The sequence below is a fragment of the Arvicanthis niloticus genome, chromosome 9 (assembly GCF_011762505.2).
Source record: "Arvicanthis niloticus isolate mArvNil1 chromosome 9, mArvNil1.pat.X, whole genome shotgun sequence".
Taxonomy (NCBI): domain Eukaryota; kingdom Metazoa; phylum Chordata; class Mammalia; order Rodentia; family Muridae; genus Arvicanthis; species Arvicanthis niloticus.
Window position 1 is genome coordinate 59,517,912 of NC_047666.1, and position 18,231 is coordinate 59,536,142.

At 41.0% G+C, this 18,231-nt stretch overlaps 1 protein-coding gene and 1 pseudogene across 1 annotated transcript in view; both read left to right on the forward strand.

Moving 5' to 3' along the window:
- The first annotated feature begins 421 nt into the window (after positions 1 to 421).
- On the forward strand, positions 422 to 1,104 carry LOC117715732 (non-selective voltage-gated ion channel VDAC2 pseudogene; annotated as a pseudogene).
- An 8,473-nt stretch (positions 1,105 to 9,577) lies between these two features.
- Positions 9,578 to 18,231, forward strand: part of LOC117715146 (alpha-2-macroglobulin) — a 49,241-nt gene continuing 40,587 nt past the window's right edge. The window contains exons 1-8 of the mRNA XM_034511819.2: positions 9,578 to 10,632; positions 12,554 to 12,737; positions 13,504 to 13,660; positions 13,820 to 13,872; positions 15,230 to 15,250; positions 15,509 to 15,677; positions 16,049 to 16,133; positions 18,042 to 18,162. Coding sequence (XP_034367710.1) covers positions 10,409 to 10,632; positions 12,554 to 12,737; positions 13,504 to 13,660; positions 13,820 to 13,872; positions 15,230 to 15,250; positions 15,509 to 15,677; positions 16,049 to 16,133; positions 18,042 to 18,162 — 1,014 coding nt within the window. The 5' untranslated portion in view covers positions 9,578 to 10,408. The remainder of the gene's footprint in view (positions 10,633 to 12,553; positions 12,738 to 13,503; positions 13,661 to 13,819; positions 13,873 to 15,229; positions 15,251 to 15,508; positions 15,678 to 16,048; positions 16,134 to 18,041; positions 18,163 to 18,231) is intronic.

The window sequence follows — 18,231 nt, forward strand, 5'->3', positions numbered from 1 at the left end:
TGTCTAAAGTTCCCTACCTGATGTTTCTGGATGGTGAACCACAAGCTATAAGATGAACTAAATTCTTTCCTCTCTAAATTGCTTTTGGTCATGGTGCTTTATAACAACAATAGAGACCTTAAGGCAAACCTCATTGGGCACATTATTTCACACAGTCACTACCAGCTTGAAAATAGCCAGAGAAAAGGTTGTTCTTTGAGCAATGTTTCCTAGGACTCTGGGGCATTGGGAAACAACTGGGAAAATGTCTTTCCATCATGTATCATATCAAAAGTTATACCTTAGAAATATATATAAAACATACATGTATATACACATTTGCATCTCACCATCACATACATATTTAACAAGCACCTCATACACAATGCATAACATTGACTGTCACATAACAATGTCCCAAATCTCTCATTGTATGCGATAATATCCCACATTCAAATGGTATGAACATGGTCAGACATTCACAGAAAAATGGAATGCTGATAACACCCACGGGGGGGCAGAGGCTGCAATGTAAGACCAGACTTGTCAAGGTTTGAGATTAACCTTTGGTACAACTTTTCCACAGATCACAGAAAGACAAGTGGTAAAGAGTCAAGTTTGCTTACAAGAGGAGATGTGCAAACCTTGTCTGTAAGGTTGACTTTGATCTTGCTGGACCTGCAATCTGTGTTTAGCCATTTTTGGTTAGAGAGCTGGCTTGCTGGTTGCCAGTTGACCTTTGACAGTGCCAAGTCAAAGCTGATGAGAAGCAACTTGGTAGTAGGCTTCAGGACTAGGAACTTCCAGTTACACGCTAATGTCAACAACGGGACAGAATTTGGGGAGTCAATTTATCCTAAAGTATGTGAAGATTTTGACACTTTAGTAAACATTGGGCACCAACTGCACTTGTTTTGGCATTGCTCTTGAAACCTGGTTGGCTCCTCCTGCTTCCACTGCTGTATAAGTCAGTAACTCTGGTTTAATTGTAGTGGGCTATACTCAGACTCTGAGGTCTGACATGAAACTTATGCTGTCTTCTCTAGTAGACAGGAAGAGCTTTGATACCGGAGGCCACAAACTTTACCTTGCCTTGGCTTTGGAGACTTAATCCAGTTGAAAGAAACTTCTGGGAACAGTTATCACAATATTTGGCCTTAATGTCTTCCCATGTGTCCAGCAGGCTTCCTCCCCTCCCCCCCCCCTCAAGAAGGTGATCAAAGGTTGATTAAACAAGAACTGTATTTTAAATATATAGACAGTCACCTGTTGGCTGGTTTCTAAACTTGTATGGCTATCTAATTATCAATGCTGCCGTCATGCAGCAACCTCTACATATTTAAATTGTATTTAACTCTTAAATGCGTTACTTACCAAAAATGAAATGAATGTTCATGAAAGTCATGGGAAAAACCATGGGAATGAAAGAATTAAATCAGTTTCATAACAATGTAAATATATGCAACACCACTGAACCCTGTACTTAAAATCTATATGAATAGAAGAGAGAGAGAGAGAGAGAGAGAGAGAGAGAGAGAGAGAGAGAGAGAGAGAGAGAGAGAGAGAAATCTGTATGAACACATACAGGTGATATTTAGAGACAAGCAATGCTTGAGGAAACTCATTTCATACTATTTTCTGTATATTACCTTAAGAATGACTTAGTTTTATAATCTAATAAATATTTTAAAACTAAAAATGTTTGAGTTTCTCTTGTCTCTTCTTGATGCTTGATAGAATTAGCCAGACACTTTCTAACGCTTTTGTTTTTTTGCAAAGATGACATAAGTGAGAATGAGCAGTAAAAAGAAAGGGAGATGACAGAGGCTAGACAGGAGCTTAGTGTGCCCACATTGGTCTCCTAACAGTGCCCAGTACTTAGTGTGCCCACAATGGCCTTCTGACAGGCCCAGTATTTATTGTGCCCACAATGGCCTCCTGACAGTGCCCAGTATTTACTGTGCCCACACTGGCTTCCTGACAGTACTCCAGAGCTTACGGTGTCCACAGTGGCTTCCTGACAGTACTAAAGAACTTAGTGTGCCCACACTGGCTTCCTGACAGTGTCCCAGAACTGCCATTCATGGACATTGTTTTTACTCCAGAGCCGGCTGCTCTACTTGTACTGGTATGTTTTCCCAAATTACTGATTCTGACCTTTCAAACATCTGATGTCTTTGTCCAGCATGACATGTGGATGGCTGGAAATGACTGTGCAAACAAGCACAGTAAATTAGCTCCCCCATGCAGACAGGTTTCAAGGATCTACCAGTCGATAGACAAAGTAGAGGGCTGCATTGCATTCCATGTTGGAGACATGAAGGTGGAGGGTGCTGATACTGATGGGGAACCCCCACATTTGAGGCACCGGGCACTTTAACAGCCACTATTCCTTTGAATCAGGCTCTATGTGGGAGCTCCACAGTACTCCCTTGAGGGATCTGAATTGCTGTGTGGCATGAATCCATGCTTGGAAGTCAAATGGTTACTGGTAAGTTACACATTCTTCTGCAAAAATTAAGAAGCCTGCACCAAGACTACCGCTTGGTTCAAAAAGTAGGAGCAATAGAGAAACCAGAAGAGAGACTTGAATATCCTTCTCAGAATGTCCTGTCCCATGGGGCTGCTCCACAGGCTGCATTCTCTCTTACATGCCAAATCTAAAGTTGTTACTGCCCCCAAATAAAGCCTCAGGAGAAGATCATAGTTTAGATAACAAGTAAATAAAATATTGTAAACACTTAAGTAGTCTGAACCTAATGCACTCATGAAGTAAGATAATAGTCTCCATTCTTGCAATTGAAACCAGTAGAATATTAGAAATGAGTGATTGTGTCAAATAGCCTCTGACACCACTTACACTGAAAGCCTAGCTTTCCTCTAAAGTCAGTGAAATGATTCAGAGAGTAGAGGCACTTCCACTGCAGCTGATCTCAGCACCCACGTGGTGCCGAGAAGAGAACAGACTGCTACAACTTCTCCCTTGACTTCTACACGTGCTCTGGCATATCACATGCATATACACACACAAGCACGTGTGCATACATGTGCACCTGCACACACACACACACACACACACACACACACACACACAGTGAAAATGTCATTTAAAATGTTGAAGCCACTTTACATTGTATACACAGTTTTGAGTGATGTTTTAGACATGTGTGTGTGTGTACATATAATGTCAGTTAAAAATTAGACATGTTTTCAGTTAAAATAAATTAAGGTGGTCTGGGGAGAGAGAGAGAGAGAGAGAGAGAGAGAGAGAGAGAGAGAGAGAGAGAGAGAGGGCTTAGTAGTTAGAGTTTCATGAGTTTAAACATAATGAATGCATCCAAGTGCATGGCATTTCTTCTCGTTGTTATATTTTCAGTGTTTCATCTTTGCCTGATGTAAACCTCCAAAGCTGTCAGTGCTGTTGTATTGACACAATCCTAGTAACATTGGCAGCACCCTCTAGCATTATCTTTTAGCAGCATCCATTAAAGTATCCTTCAGCACCATCCTGCAGCATCCTGCATCATCATCCTTCATCATCATCCTGCAGCAGCATCCTGCAGCAGCATCCTTCAGCAGTGTCCTTTAGAAGCTTTCTCTTGCACCATCCATTGGCAGTGTCCTTTATAAATGTCTTTCCTTTTTATCAACATCCTTTTTATTTGGTAGAGTGGGATGTTCATCTTGCAGGTCTTTAAAAAAAGATGCCATTAAATTACGCCTAGAAGAAATCGTTACATACTTTAAGTACAAAATACCTATGAGGAGGCCTCATTCCATTCTTTGTAAACAAGAAAAACTCAAGATCTAGAAAATGTCACTGTACTGAGCATATGCTTTATGGAAGAAGAATGCTAACCAGGCTAAATGAGGGAGTTTAAAAAGCTGTTATAAAGTTATAGGATATGCCAACAAGAAATATTTAAATTATTTTCCCATAGGAAAATGAACAGTTTTGCTTTGTAACAAAAATTAAAACACATTAATCTTGAGAAAAGACAGTATAATGCTTAACCAACTAATAGAATTATTTGTTATTACAGTCAAAATATTCAGAATTTGATACATGACATATACCTCATGTTCCTTCACTTTATAAATAACTTGTAATTTGCTTCCAAATGGCATCATGTTATTTCAGGTTTAATGAACATACTTAATTATAACTTTCCTTGAAAATACATGAATTATATGGATTATGCCATTTATTATTGACAGCCTCATCCTAAAACACCCTTCTTCTCCTCTTCCCTTTCCTCCTCCTTCTCCCTGTTTCACTAAACCACATCCCCAGCCCTTCCTATTCTTAAAACCTCACTCCTATGTTGGGCTCCCTGTTAAACACACTCCTGACACCCTGAACATTAGAGCTGCCATGAACAAACAGTATGCATGTAACTGAGTCATGAAACAGCCCGGTGAGCAGCACATGCACACACAGATGTCCACATATGCACACATGTACACATGTACTTTTTTCTTGTTTGACAAAAGAAAACTAACCTCCAAAGATGTCTGCCACATGGTTTCATATTCAGAAATAAATGGCGGAGATTACAGATAAAAATTTCAATACAAAAACTGAAAAAAGACAGAAGAGTATTTTTACACTTTGGCATGCAGAAAGACCTCCTAATCAAAAAATAAAACTTCTAAGCCATTGGTCCTCAACCTTCTTAATGCTACGACCCTTTAATACAGTTTCTTATGTTGTGATGACTCCAAACCAAAAAATATTATGTTGCTAGTTCATAACTGTATTTTTGCTAGTTATGAATTGTAATGTAAATATCTGATATGCAGGATATCTGACATGTGACCCCCAAAGGGGTTGTGACCCATAGGTTGAGAACCACTGTTCTAAGCCTAGGTAAGCCGTGAATGACAGACATGACACCTAGAAGTGATGATAATGTCAAGCAGCTCAGAGACTACAGACTCCAGAAGTGAAGAATATGTGCTATGTCCCCTCCATAAACTGGTGGCGTTTTAAAAGTTGACTTGTGGGAACATGGTCTTTCTTGTCTTTCATGCTGCTGGCAAGAGATTTTATTTCTGAGTAGATGTCATGAAAGTGTGTTAAAGATCTTTTACAGACTGTACTTTTAGAAAACATCATGTAGACATATCAATTAAAAAGTGTCTGCAGGGGCTGGAGAGATGGCTCCGTGGTTAAGAGCATTGCAGCTCTTCCAATAGATCTGAGTTTGATTTCCTGTTCCTACATAACAACTCAAAGTCATCTGAAACTCCAGTTCCAGGGGATCTGATACCCTCCCTTGACCTTTGCAGGTACCAGGGATGCATGTGGTTCAGAGAAATACATGCAGGCTCAACACGCATCCACATAAGAAATACTAAAAGAAGTAAGTCTAAAACAAACAAAGAAACAAATAAACAAACTAAAAACACATCTGTAAGACTTGAAAGAATGAGTGTAGTGTGTGGAGACCAAGGTGGAATCTTATTGGTTGTAGTACATTGGTTTAGTCTAGGCACTAATTTCTCCATATCTCAGTGTAGGGTCTACCACCATGGTGCCTACAGCTGTGGATGTCTGTTGTCTTCAGAAACCTAACGGAGCAAATAGAATTTAAATAAGAAGACAAAACATGTCAAACGTCTGATGACTTGGGGAGTCTCTGGCAAGGACATTGTTAGAATAGAGATGAGTCAGTCTTTTATCCCCACCGCTGAGATTTCACTGAAAGTTAGGGGAAGTGTTGAGACTGCAGTAACGAGACACACTGTGCGCATGTGCTACCCCCCAGTCCTGTAGTTAGTTCCAAGAGCCTCAGTGTGCACAGGCGCTGCTCCTCATTCCTGGCTCCAGGCCAGCAGCTCTCTGTCTTGGTGCGTGTGCCTATGACTACGACAACTTACCTTTCTCGTTTTGAAGGTAGTTAATGTGTAAACAGCTGAAATGTTCTCATCATCACGAGGGACAGAAGAAGATATGTTTCCTGTGTTCTCTTGGCTTAGGCAACGTGAGCTAGTGCATACCCAGTACAATCACAGAACTTTCTAGTTTCTGTAAGTACTTTTGCAATGTGAGGGGGAAGTGTTTTCTTCTTACTAATTTTGATTAAGGCCTATCTGTCTCCTAATCTTTTTTTCTCAACTCTCAAATATTCCTCCCTATATTCTCATTGCCATGTGTCCCTTCTGTGTTCTGTACCCGTGCTGTCTGCTCCATCAACTGCCTTCCTTATCTTCTTACTTTCAGCTACTCATATTTCTAACTCTAAACACTTACTAAGTCCTTCAAAGGTGTATAAAACCCCTCCATGTCATGGGCTTCCTTTCCCATGAGGGATGGTCTATTCAGGAAAGGAAACTCCTGGAAGTATTTTTGGACACTGTTCCTTTGTCAAACCCCACAGAAGATACAAATAATCTCTTTTCAACTATTAATGTAAAATATAAAGACTAATGTTCTCTAGTGTGGTAAGGTTTACAGGTTAAAGGTCATTGCTGCAGCATCTGGTCCATGCTAGCCCCGTGAAGCTGATAGTACAGATGTCAGACTTCAGACTTGCTGGCAGGACAGCTGAGGCCCGGAGCTATCTGCTCGGCTGGCCAGGACCACATGGTTCAGCCAGAACTGAGGCTCTGGTGACCCAGCAACTGACTGCCCTGCCCATTTTTCAACTGTTTCTTTTCAAATTCCCCCCATCCCAAGTGAAACATGTTTGAAAAACTTTTCCTCCTCATTAATATGTGGGGAATGGGATACTTGAGGAGAGAATGTCCCTCCACCGGGGGACAATAATTACATATTATTGTTATTATTATTTATTAATTATTTCCACTCATGTACTGTGTGTGCAGGTCAATTCCAACATTCTTCTTTTTCTTTTCCAGTTTCCTAGGCTCAAGTAATCATGATTATACTTCCAAATGACTTGTACTACTTTCTACCTATGAAACAAAAGCTGAAGTAACTGCCTTTCTGTGCCTGGCTTGTTTATTCTGCAGTTCCATCATTTATTGCAAATGACAGAATGTAACTGAATAATGCTCTTTCGGGATACACATCTTAACACATCTGGTCATCATGTCCTCAGAGTCTCCCTCTGAAATGATTCCTCCACACATGTTTTAAATTCTTATCTGTGGCTGGGATAACATCCTGACAAGAGCAGCTTAAAGGCTCATGTTGGGAGAGTCACAGCCACAGGACCATGAAGCATATGGACACATCACACCCACAGTTGAAACAGGCTCTGAGTGTGACCTAAGCATGCCGGCCAGTGTTCAGGATACTTGATGAATTTTCATACTGTGTGAGAAATGGAGCCGCCCAAGACAGGTGAGCCTTTCAACATCAGAACCTCAGCTACCGTAGGGTAGCCAAGACATCCACAGGCATGTGCAGAGGCCCATCTCCTAGGTTAGTTTAGATTCTGCCAAATTGACAACTCATTGTAGACATCATGGCAGTTCAGCCTTTCCCTTTAAATTGGCTGCTCCTCCCCCCTTACATTGGCTCCTCCCTTCTTACATTGGTTGCTCCTTTCCCATTACATTGGCTGCTCCTCCCCTCTTAGATTGTCTGCTCCTCCCTTCTTACATTGGTTGCTCCTCCCTCATTACATTGGCTGCTCCTCCCCTCATGGCTCCTCCCCTTATATTGGCTCCTCCCCCCTTACATTGGCTGCTCCTCCCTTCTTACATTGGTTGCTCCTCCCTCATTACATTGGCTGCTCCTCCCCTTTTACATTGGCTCCTCACCCTTACATTGGCTCCTCCCCCCTTACATTGGCTGCTCCTCCCTCCTTATATTGGGTGCTTCTCCCCTCTTATACTGGCTGTTCCCCACTTACATTGGCTGCTCCCACTCAGCTTTTATAGACAGAATATTTTATTTACATGTGTTCTAGACTCTCTTGCTCTTTAGAAAACTTCCTTTCATTCTGCATCTCTGGCAGAAACACACTACCATTTTCTCCTTTCAGATCAACTACAAAATTCTTTCCTGTTTTTCATGTTCCCTTGTGCCCGGACAAAGCTTCTGTTCCACGCAGACAGCAGACACCAAGACAGATGGATTTCAGTGCTCAGATTCCTCATCTAGACAAATAGGTGCCATTCTATAATTTAATTTCACAGTGGCATTGGACACAAACAGCCAGAAATTCGGCAGTGTTGACCTTCACTGTTCGTCTTCACAATTTATGATGAGGGATCAAGTAAATTTTATTAACTTTTATCCATCCTGTTTAAGAGATCATCCCTGAAAAATGCTTGCTTTTAGCTTGTAAAAAATAACTAATATGCTGTTATAGTTTGAACCAAGATGTTATAAAGTAAGTTCTTTGCATTTTTTCATTTTTAATGCTATTGTCACTGATGTCTTGGCATTAGTTCACAGTCACACTGATCTAGTAAAATGACCTTCTTGCTAAAATGCTCCTTTTCTTGGGACTCAGAGACCGTCTCACTATCACTCTCAGAGCTTCCTCCATCCTGACTTTTGCTCTACCTGACTGTCTCTTCCTATCACTTAACAGATGTTCCTTGTGCCCTTGCCTTGAGTGTTTGGTTTGTTCATCAACATCTTCTAAGTACCACCATTCTTTCCCATAGCCTGTGCCAGCAGGTGAGTCTAGGGACCTCATGTATTCGGGCAACTTAACTTTAACTTACAAGAAATCGTGCAGTGCATGTTTTCAAGATTCTGCCCACAAAGAAACAACATAATCCCAATTTTGAATTATGACCCAGGACATCGATAGTTGAAAACGTAGCCATGACTCACAAAAAGTAATGGCACACAAAGCTAGGATGCAGACTTCACTCCCAGAACAATCAGATCAAGAACAGCATACTTGGTTAGCTCACAAGCACTTTCTAAAGTATGAATTCTCTCAGCCCAGCCCTCTGTCCTTGCCTCTGCTCCTGTCTGTCTGTTTCTCATCTTACTCATTAAAGGCAGCACAATTCACTTACTGACCAGCTGGGAAATTAAAACCAAGTTTTTAATTTCCTATAATCTCTCTCAAAGGAGGTTGCCACTCTGCCACCTCCTTTGAGATCCATCATGAATGTCCAGGTACCGCCCACTTGCCACCCACTCATTCTCCCGTCTTCTGAATTATTCCCTTTGTCACCCCTCTATATTTCAATAAGATTGATCTCTTCAGGGATCTAATGTGCACTTCAATATTGCCAAAGTTCTTTTCCGATTTAAAGACAACTCCCCCCTAAAGACTACTCCCCCCCCAGTAGTTAGGCACTTCCTTTGGGACAAAGAAATTTCATTAAGAGTGTCATCATTACTCCTGAATACGTATGTCATTTTAAAGCTTAGAATGGCCCTTGCCCATCTCCTTCTCTGGCTAACCACCACTCAGAATTCACAGCTTACTTTAGATTTCTGCTTCCTTTACATTGTTTCCTGGAGTGAACTATTCAAGTCTCCCCAGTTTAATGCAGATTGTGTGTCCCTTGCATTTGCCCTCAGGGAGACTTCAGAACTTCTCTGATGATAATGGCTGGCTACTGTACTCATCTCCCATGTAAAACCTGTCCTATCCCCTGCCCCATGTCTTAGAACTTTTATAGATTCTTACTTCTACTTCTCTGACATTCTATCGCCAGGTTCCAGCCGAGGAGGACTGATAAATGGTTAGAAACAACCAAGAAGCTGCAAGAATGAACAGATGGATGCATGAATCAATGAAATGGCCTCCAGGACCTAGAGACGAGAGAGGAGAGTGTGGTACAAAAGTGTTTGTGGAGTGAAAGGCAAAGGTAGCTGGGATCTTTGCTAGACACAGTAAAATGGGGTTATCTGACACTCGTTACTTTTCACTTATTAAAGCAGGAATGAGTGTATGTGCAGATCAATGTCAATGTTTTGTTATACAGAGATTCAGAAATTCACTGTTTAGGCTAGACTGGCTGGCCAACAAGCCCAGGACCTTCCTGTCTCCTGTCCTCTAGCACCTGGACTATAGCTAAGCATTAGAAAACTTAAAAAACAGTCATTTCTTCTGGCTCTGACTTTTCATTTTCAGTTTAATGTATACTAATATCTCTAAAGTCAATACCTACATCCTAGTTTGTTTCAATATTCTTTCCATGGGAGGGTGCTGAACATGGGCCTAGCGTTAAAGACGGGCCTTTAACTTGCTGGCACACTTACTTGGAGTGAACTATTCAAGTCTCCCCAGTGCTGCTTAAGCTGTAGCCTCCTTGCCAACTATCCGGACAGGAGCCCAGAGCATCAATAAGAGGCTGTGGGGGAGGAGAAGCCGATTATCAACTTCATTGTACAAAAGAGAAAAAGTGAGCAGTAACTGGAAAGTGCTTAATCCTTCTGGGAATTCTGGCTAACCAGTCAGGAATTAACCTTGGCAGTAATTAGGCCGTCAATGCCCCTTTCAGAGAATGTTCAAAAACCTCAGCTTTGTTTAGAGAACTTATGTGGGTGGAACCAGCTGTTTGCACAAAGAACAGCATAAAGCCTAGCTGCTTCTCAGCACGTTCAGGACCAGATCTCTGGCGGGGGAGCAGGGTACAAGGTAGCCAGGTCTCCAGTCCTCTCTGCAGCATGGGAAAGCACAGGCTCCTGAACCTGGCCCTTCTGCCTCTGCTGCTGCCGCTGCTGCTCCTGCTTCCCACAGATGCCTCAGCACCACAAAAACCGTGAGTTCACCAAACGCCAGAAGCTTGAATTTAGGGCTTTTGTTTACTCTCCGTTTCTTTCCCATAAAATCATGACCTTACCTTTTTTTCTCATCTCCTAGGTTCCTTACAGCTCTGAGATTTTTCCAAATCCTCCTCTCTCATTCTGACTCCTCAACTCAGTTTTAATCATTTCTCTTTAGCTCTCTGGATTTCAGAGTATCCAAATTCCGGACACTCAGGACCTTTCTAGGTACCTTCAGAACCTCATGCGGCTCTGTTGGGACTTTGCCCTGGCCTCCTCCTTTACATTCCTCAGTCCCTTTGATAAAATAAAGACATGCTTCTCCAGAGTGCCCCTTTTGTCCTGGGGTTTAAACATCCCTAGGGATGATTTCAAATGTTGATGATGTTGATGCTGAAAATGTAAATGACTTTTGTCACTGAGAAAAACTATTGTGCAAATCAGCTAGTGATTGAATTCTGTGTTTCAAAGAAACACAGAAAGGGGAGCAGGCACACAGGCAGGCAGGCAGGCAGGCAGGCAGACAGACAGACAGACAGACAGACAGACAGACAGACAGCTAGAACAATACTTGGGAGCACCGGCTCTGGGTGATTTAGAGCAGGTCATACAAAAGGATGTCTAAGAAGCAGTGACAAATACATAGTTACCAGAGACTTTCTTAGGGCTTATATTTACACAAAAGACAAATGTTACTTGTTTTAATGAGGAATATCCAGCTAAAACCAAGGTCAGCAAAATTCACAGTGGAAGAGGAGCACACACAATTCTCAATAGAGATGTGCTTTGAAAGTATCTTAACTTTATATCTAATATGTATGAATCATGAATATATTTTTAGTAAATTATATACTGAAAATAATCCAATTATAAGAAAACATTTAACACTTAAAGTTTATGGTCACACATATAAAAAAAGAGTTAACGTTAAACTTATATACCCACAGGTAATATTTCATTAATATTTATATATACCCATTAATAAAAAATGAAAATTGTTCATGACATATTTTGAAGCATAAAGAAATCATAGAATAAACTTGTGGATAGTATAAGTGGCACAGAAATTAGAATTTTTGAGCATTACAAAAAGAACCTACACATTTTATTTATTTATTATTTTGTTGTTGTTCATTTGTTTGTTTTGAGACAGGATTTTGCTAACTATGCCTGACAGCATCAAACTTGTGGAAATCCCCCTGTCTCAGCTTCCCAAGTCATGAGCCACATCTCTCACTATCTATTGTTAATGAGGTGATACTACCTATAATATTTAAAATTCTATGGAGAAGTTAAAATCTAACTTAAGTGAAATTAAGCCTTATTTTAGGGTATCAGAAGAGTTTACTGTTTAAAACTGTAATAAAAGTAGAAGTTAACTTGAGAGTACATAAGAATTGTGTAGCATTTAACAACATTCTTGAGAGTGGCTGTTTGAAACTGGAGTGTGAGTCTTCAGTCATACATGATTGATAAACGTTCTGCCCTGTTTCTGAGTTACCAAAGGATGGATTACTTTTGAATGGAGCTTTTCTCTACATTTGGAAAGGCACATCTAAATGATGTAAGCATCCAGGTTGGATAACCCACAAAGACTTAGTTATCTGCAACCGCAACCAAGACTCTCCACTAGTGACTCTCTTTTTGTGAGGCTCAGCTTCCTTACTTGTAAAATAGAAGCAAGTTCTTGATGTAGAAGTTTTGCAAGCTTGTGAATACAGGTGTGTGCTTTCTTCCAGCCGCCCCCCCCCCCCCGCCCTCATGACCTGAGGGGGAGATTTTTAGGCTATCCACAGCTATGTCTGCCTTCTCTTACTAAATAACTAAGGATCATGATGGTGACACCGTGATGGGACATAGAGATGATCATAGCAACAACCCCTTTCCTCTCCTCTAACTTCATTCCCCCATCCTCAGAATCTACATGATGATGGTTCCCTCCCTGCTCCACGCAGGCACCCCTGAGAAGGGCTGCCTCCTGTTCAGCTACCTAAATGAGACAGTGACTGTGAGAGTCTCCATGGAGTCTGTCCGTGGGAACCAAAGCCTCTTCACTGACCTCGTGGTTGACAAGGACTTATTCCATTGTGCCTCCTTCACCGTGAGTCAAGGGGGGAGGGGCGGGAGGTTGGGAATGGTAGGGATGTCAATAAACAATGGCAACCAAGCACCAAGCAGGGGTTAAGGGATTAACTCATCTGTTTCCAACTATGTATTATAAGCATGTTGAGAATAAATCCAATGACCAAAGAAAAACTCTATTTGTCAAAACAACAACAAAAACAGCACACAGTAGAGAAAGGAAGAAATGTGACTTTTAAAATTAAAATTCCTTTTTAAAGTTCATAAAGAAAACTAGTTCAAGGTTAAGCATGAGTCACCACTGGTCATAGCCAGGCATACCTCATATTCTTTTAAAGAGTAAAAATTGTAGAAATCACCCCGAGCAGGAGTCTAATATATCTTTAGATCTGGATTCGTAGGGAATACTTGCAATCTGGTACTACCAAAACGCTTTTCTTTTTCCATAGTGTTAAGATCCTGTAGGTCCGCTTCCGCAGTGTCCTGCTAGTGTATAATCACCTGGTCAAACACAATGTGTAACCGAGTCAAGACTGCACTGTGTTTTCTATACAAATCAACATGAGGTTTTCAGTCACATCTCTTCTTATTAATTTATTTCCTCACCTCATACTTGGGTCTTCCAATTTGTAAAACGTAAGAATCCTTGCCTTGGCCAACTTCCCAGAAGAGAATGAAGGAGTGAAATCAAGAAAAAGAAGGAGCTCTCCATAGAGATGCAGAACAAGGAGAGGAGAAAGGCTGCAGAGACTCTCTGTGTTTTCAGACTCTCTTCCATATTTTAGATCCCACAGTCTTCATCCAATGAGGTGATGTTTTTCACTGTCCAAGTAAAAGGACCAACTCATGAGTTTAAGAGGCGGAGCACGGTGCTGGTTAAGAATAAAGAGAGTTTGGTCTTTGCTCAGACTGACAAGCCCATCTACAAACCAGGACAGACAGGTATGGTGAGGTCCACAATCCAGACAGCATCAAAGAGGAAACTCTTCTCTCCCTGCCTGTCCCTCACAGTCCCTGGGATCCTGGCTCCTTAATAGTTTTCATTGCCCACTGACAGGACCGGTCAAGGGCTAGAGCTCAACAAAAATATTTCTATTTCAGTGAGATTTCGTGTTGTCTCATTGGACGAAAATTTCCATCCCCTTAATGAATTGGTGAGTTTCCTATTACTTACATAAAATTATTGTTATTTGTATAAACTGGCTGGGACTCTGTTTGGATTGTAGATGGAGGAGGAGTTGGAGAGTGAAGGAGTGATTTCTCACATTGCAATAGTTCAGGATCTTCATTTAAAACACTCTCCCAGGTCAAACAGTAAGAAACATGTTCTGTCATGACTTGGCACTCAGTTGCTTGTTATACATTTAAGCTTATTCTCCAGTTTCTAGGAAAAGTATAAAAACAAACAGTGGATAACTGTCTGAGAATCTAAGTTTGCTATTGCTTAGAGATGTGAATGTTGCTCTGAAAGAAGTTGGGGGTGTTTTTTATTCCTTTGTAAGTATTCACGACTCTTCCTGCTTCCATGTGGGAGACAGACCAACTCGTCATTCTCAGCTGAGTTTTTCCACCACATCTTCCCATCTTACAAAGACTCAGTTCTTTTTAACTCCAAAGGCAAGAGGAAATGTAGTGCCCTTGGCTTCTCTGTCTCTCACTCACAAATCTACTTCACAGAAAATCATATTGGCTTGAAAAAATATCATTTCTTACTACCTGAATTGTTGCTCCTTGCCCAACATCTGTAAACAAGACCATGGAAGTAAACTTGATATTATCCCTCAGCTTCTTCTTATGCTCTACCTGAAATCAAATGTGATATTCACCCCTCTGTCAGGTTAACATGTATGTGTGTTATTAAGTCACACACACACACACACACACACACACACACACACACACCAAACCCTATATATGATGCCAAACATACCATATATAGGTATTCTTTCATTTTTTGTCTATTTTTTTAGAATGAGGACAGACACATTGTTCTTTTCGGAACTGCTCTGTTCTAGAATGGCACACAGCAGACAACTAGATATGTAGTCAATAGTAGATTTATAAATGGATAAACTTAGGCAGTAGAGATGCTAGTCTCCTTCTTTTTCATTCTTAGAAGCACACAGTAACACATATAAACAACTGAGTCCAGGGCTAGTTATTTCCAGCTCTGTGTCTTTATTTTTCAGTCTGTAAAGTTGCCTAGCAAGGGGATGTTCTTGGCTGGAATGTCACAAGCCCTTGGATAATATTAGCAAACCCTATGCTACCGATAGTACACAATAAGAATCTATTACCCATGGCCTAGTAAGTTCTTAATATGACCTATTAATTGCTTCAAATGAGTTAATTAAAACAATTTTTTAAAAAATTTAATTTGTAGAATGCATATACAAATAGGTAGATAGATGGATAGATAGATAGATATTCTATATATTTTGAATTAGAGCACGTAAACTCGAGTTGAGAATATTTCAGAATGTTATAAAATTCATTTTTCTTTTCTTTCAGATTCCTCTATTGTACATTCAGGTGAGTAAGACAAATAGTCCACAATTAGAGAAAAAGCAGTCATTTCAGAGGTCACCTTTGAGGACTTCTTACAATATGCCAGAGACTTTAGGGAAGGGAGCAGCTCCCAGCCCATGCAGGGATGGGTGGCTGGAGCTTACCTGCCCTCTGAGCCCCTTTCATTTGCCCTCTTTATGGATAACATGGAAGTTCCTATAGATTTCTTTAGTAATTTCTGATGTTCTTTGCACTTTTATGAATTATGGTTATTTATTACAGGACCCTCAAAGAAATCGCATTGCACAATGGCAGAATTTCAACTTAGAGGCTGGCCTCAAACAGCTGTCCTTCCCCCTCTCCTCAGAGCCCGCTCTGGGCTCCTACAAGGTGGTGATACGCACAGAATCAGGCAGGACTGTTGAGCATCCTTTCTCTGTGGAGGAATTCGGTGAGGATCGTGGGAACATTGTCTTTGTAACTGAGACCTCTAGAGCGCAGGGTTGGAGCTTGTTTGGATTCCTTCAGTTTCCTGTGGATGATATCAACCTCAGAGCAGAATCAATTACATTAAAGTCCAGTGGAGCATGAGTGATTTGTGAATAAATTTCATTTAGTTTGGTTGGTTGTAGCAATGATGAATGACCAAAATAAAAAACTGTTTGCTTGAGAATGAAGTAAGTGTCGGTAAGTTGGAGAGCAGAGTTACCTTTACAAAATACGAGGATATAATTAGAGAACTGTTAAGTAGAACTAGGAAACACTAAAGCCTGCAAATCTGAAAGGCAGCCACTAACTCCCTCTTCTGTGTGTGGTCCACAGTGCTTCCCAAGTTTGAAGTGAGAGTGACAGTACCAGAGACAATCACCATCCTGGAGGAAGCAATGAATGTGTCCGTGTGTGGCATGTGAGTTGACAAAAATGAAAACAACTCTTTGAAGCAGATTCACTCTTTGAGATATTTTGGATGATTTCCCAGGAGCAGGGACCACACAGGAACTTTGAGTGTTTCCAACTACAGGCCATTCTTCTCCTGTTCCTTTTTTTGGATTTCTTTCTTATTTTCTTTTCTATCCTTATCAATGTTTCTATAACTGTCAGCAAGGTGGGGACCATTTGTAGGGAAGCCACGTGGCTTGGATTGACTTTACAAGTGAGAAAGCCTCACACACATGCAGACACACACAGAGACATGTGCGTGCACACATGCACACATGTGCACAATATGCATACATAAACATACACACGTACACACATGAGTGCATACACACATGCACACACATAAACACACAGAGACTTGCACACATGCACATACATATGCACACACATGCATGCATGTTCACACAGACATGCACACATATACATGCACATATACACACACTCACACAAGTGTACTGAAGGATGCTGGCTTCCCCTTAGCCATAAGTGATAGCAATACTCTAAGGAGGGAGATAAGTGATGTATGCTTGTACAGGAATTTCAGTTGGGAACAAGTCACAGATTTGACCTTGCAAACAGTGGGAAGAAAGAGCAGATTTGGAATCCAAATCATGTTTAAGTCACCAGGTTGCTGAAGGCCTGTCACCTCCCTCTCTGCACACCATTTTCATGGAGAGACTGAACAAATTCCTTCAGGATGATCCTTTTGAACCCAGAAATACATGCAGGATCTTAGGCCCCCATTCTTAGAGACCTTTAGTGGGGCTAACAGGATAGGACATGAAAAGACTAGCACTGCCTTAAAATTATACATGTGGCACACCTGCTACCAGCTACTTCAGACTAGCACTGCCTTGACATCATACTTGTGGCACACATGCTATCAGCTGCTTCAGAGTCATAGCTACCAAGTCCTCTGTAAAAGCTCTTCAGTGTTCTTGCAAACTGACACAGAGGATGCTTCAAATAAGGAAGAGAACAAAGGCTCTTGAAAACAAAACAGTCACACGTGACATTTATCCCACAGCAGTATTCACTTCATAAAAAGTTACAAATGTATACATAGAAATTTGTACTGGGGATGCATCAAGCAGTAGTTGAAATTTTTAAGTAGTTTTGAAAACATCTGTAGTTTCTACTAAGTTTCTTTTTGTGTGTATGTTGGTATTACTTTTCTCTTAAGAATGTGAAATCAGGCATTGTCTCTCACATGTGGATCCTAGCTTGTACTGCTCATATGAGCACATGTAAGTGGGGGAGAGTGTGTGCATATGCTGCGAGGATAGGACCCCATAAGAAGGAGAAGGAAAGAGAACACATGTGGCAAGAAAGTGGAAGGAGACTGTAAGGGGAGGTGACACAGGGGAGGAAGGGAATGGGCGAGAAGAGATGGGGGAAGAGTCCAAAGATGCTGTTTGAAAGTTTGATGACACCAAATGTGTGTCATAATTTAGAATTTTTTAAATTAAAAAAATTATCTAACTTTTGTAACAAAGAACCCACCACTATTTAGACTATACTGAAAATTTAAGGGCAAGAACTGAATATGGTGGCATATGCCTGTAATCTCAACACAATGGAAGCTGAGGCAGGGGGATGATGAGTTCAAGGCTCCTCTAGGCTATAGAACTATCTCAAAAAAAATTCAATTATAATTTTAAAAATTGCCAGACCAAAGGAGAATTTATTGAGCTTCAGCATGTGCTGTGGAGGGTTTATGAGTTAGAGTTTGTCTGCCTCTGCTGTATAGTGAGTGGTCCCCGCACAGGGCAGAGCACTGAGAAACGATGTGCTATAGCTGAACAAGACTTAGAGAAGGAAGAAACAGGGATGTCTGGTGCTTGCTTCGAGTCATTTGGCAATATTCTAATGACAGATACACCTACGGGAAGCCTGTTCCTGGAAATGTGACTGTGAACATTTGCAGAAAGTACAGTAATCCTTCTAGCTGCTTCGGTGAAGAGTCCCTGGCTTTCTGTGAGAAACTCAGTCAACAGGTAGGCTTGATGGCAGCAATGCAGCGCTAAGGCAGGAGGAGAATTTCATACTATCTCTAAGAAATTAAA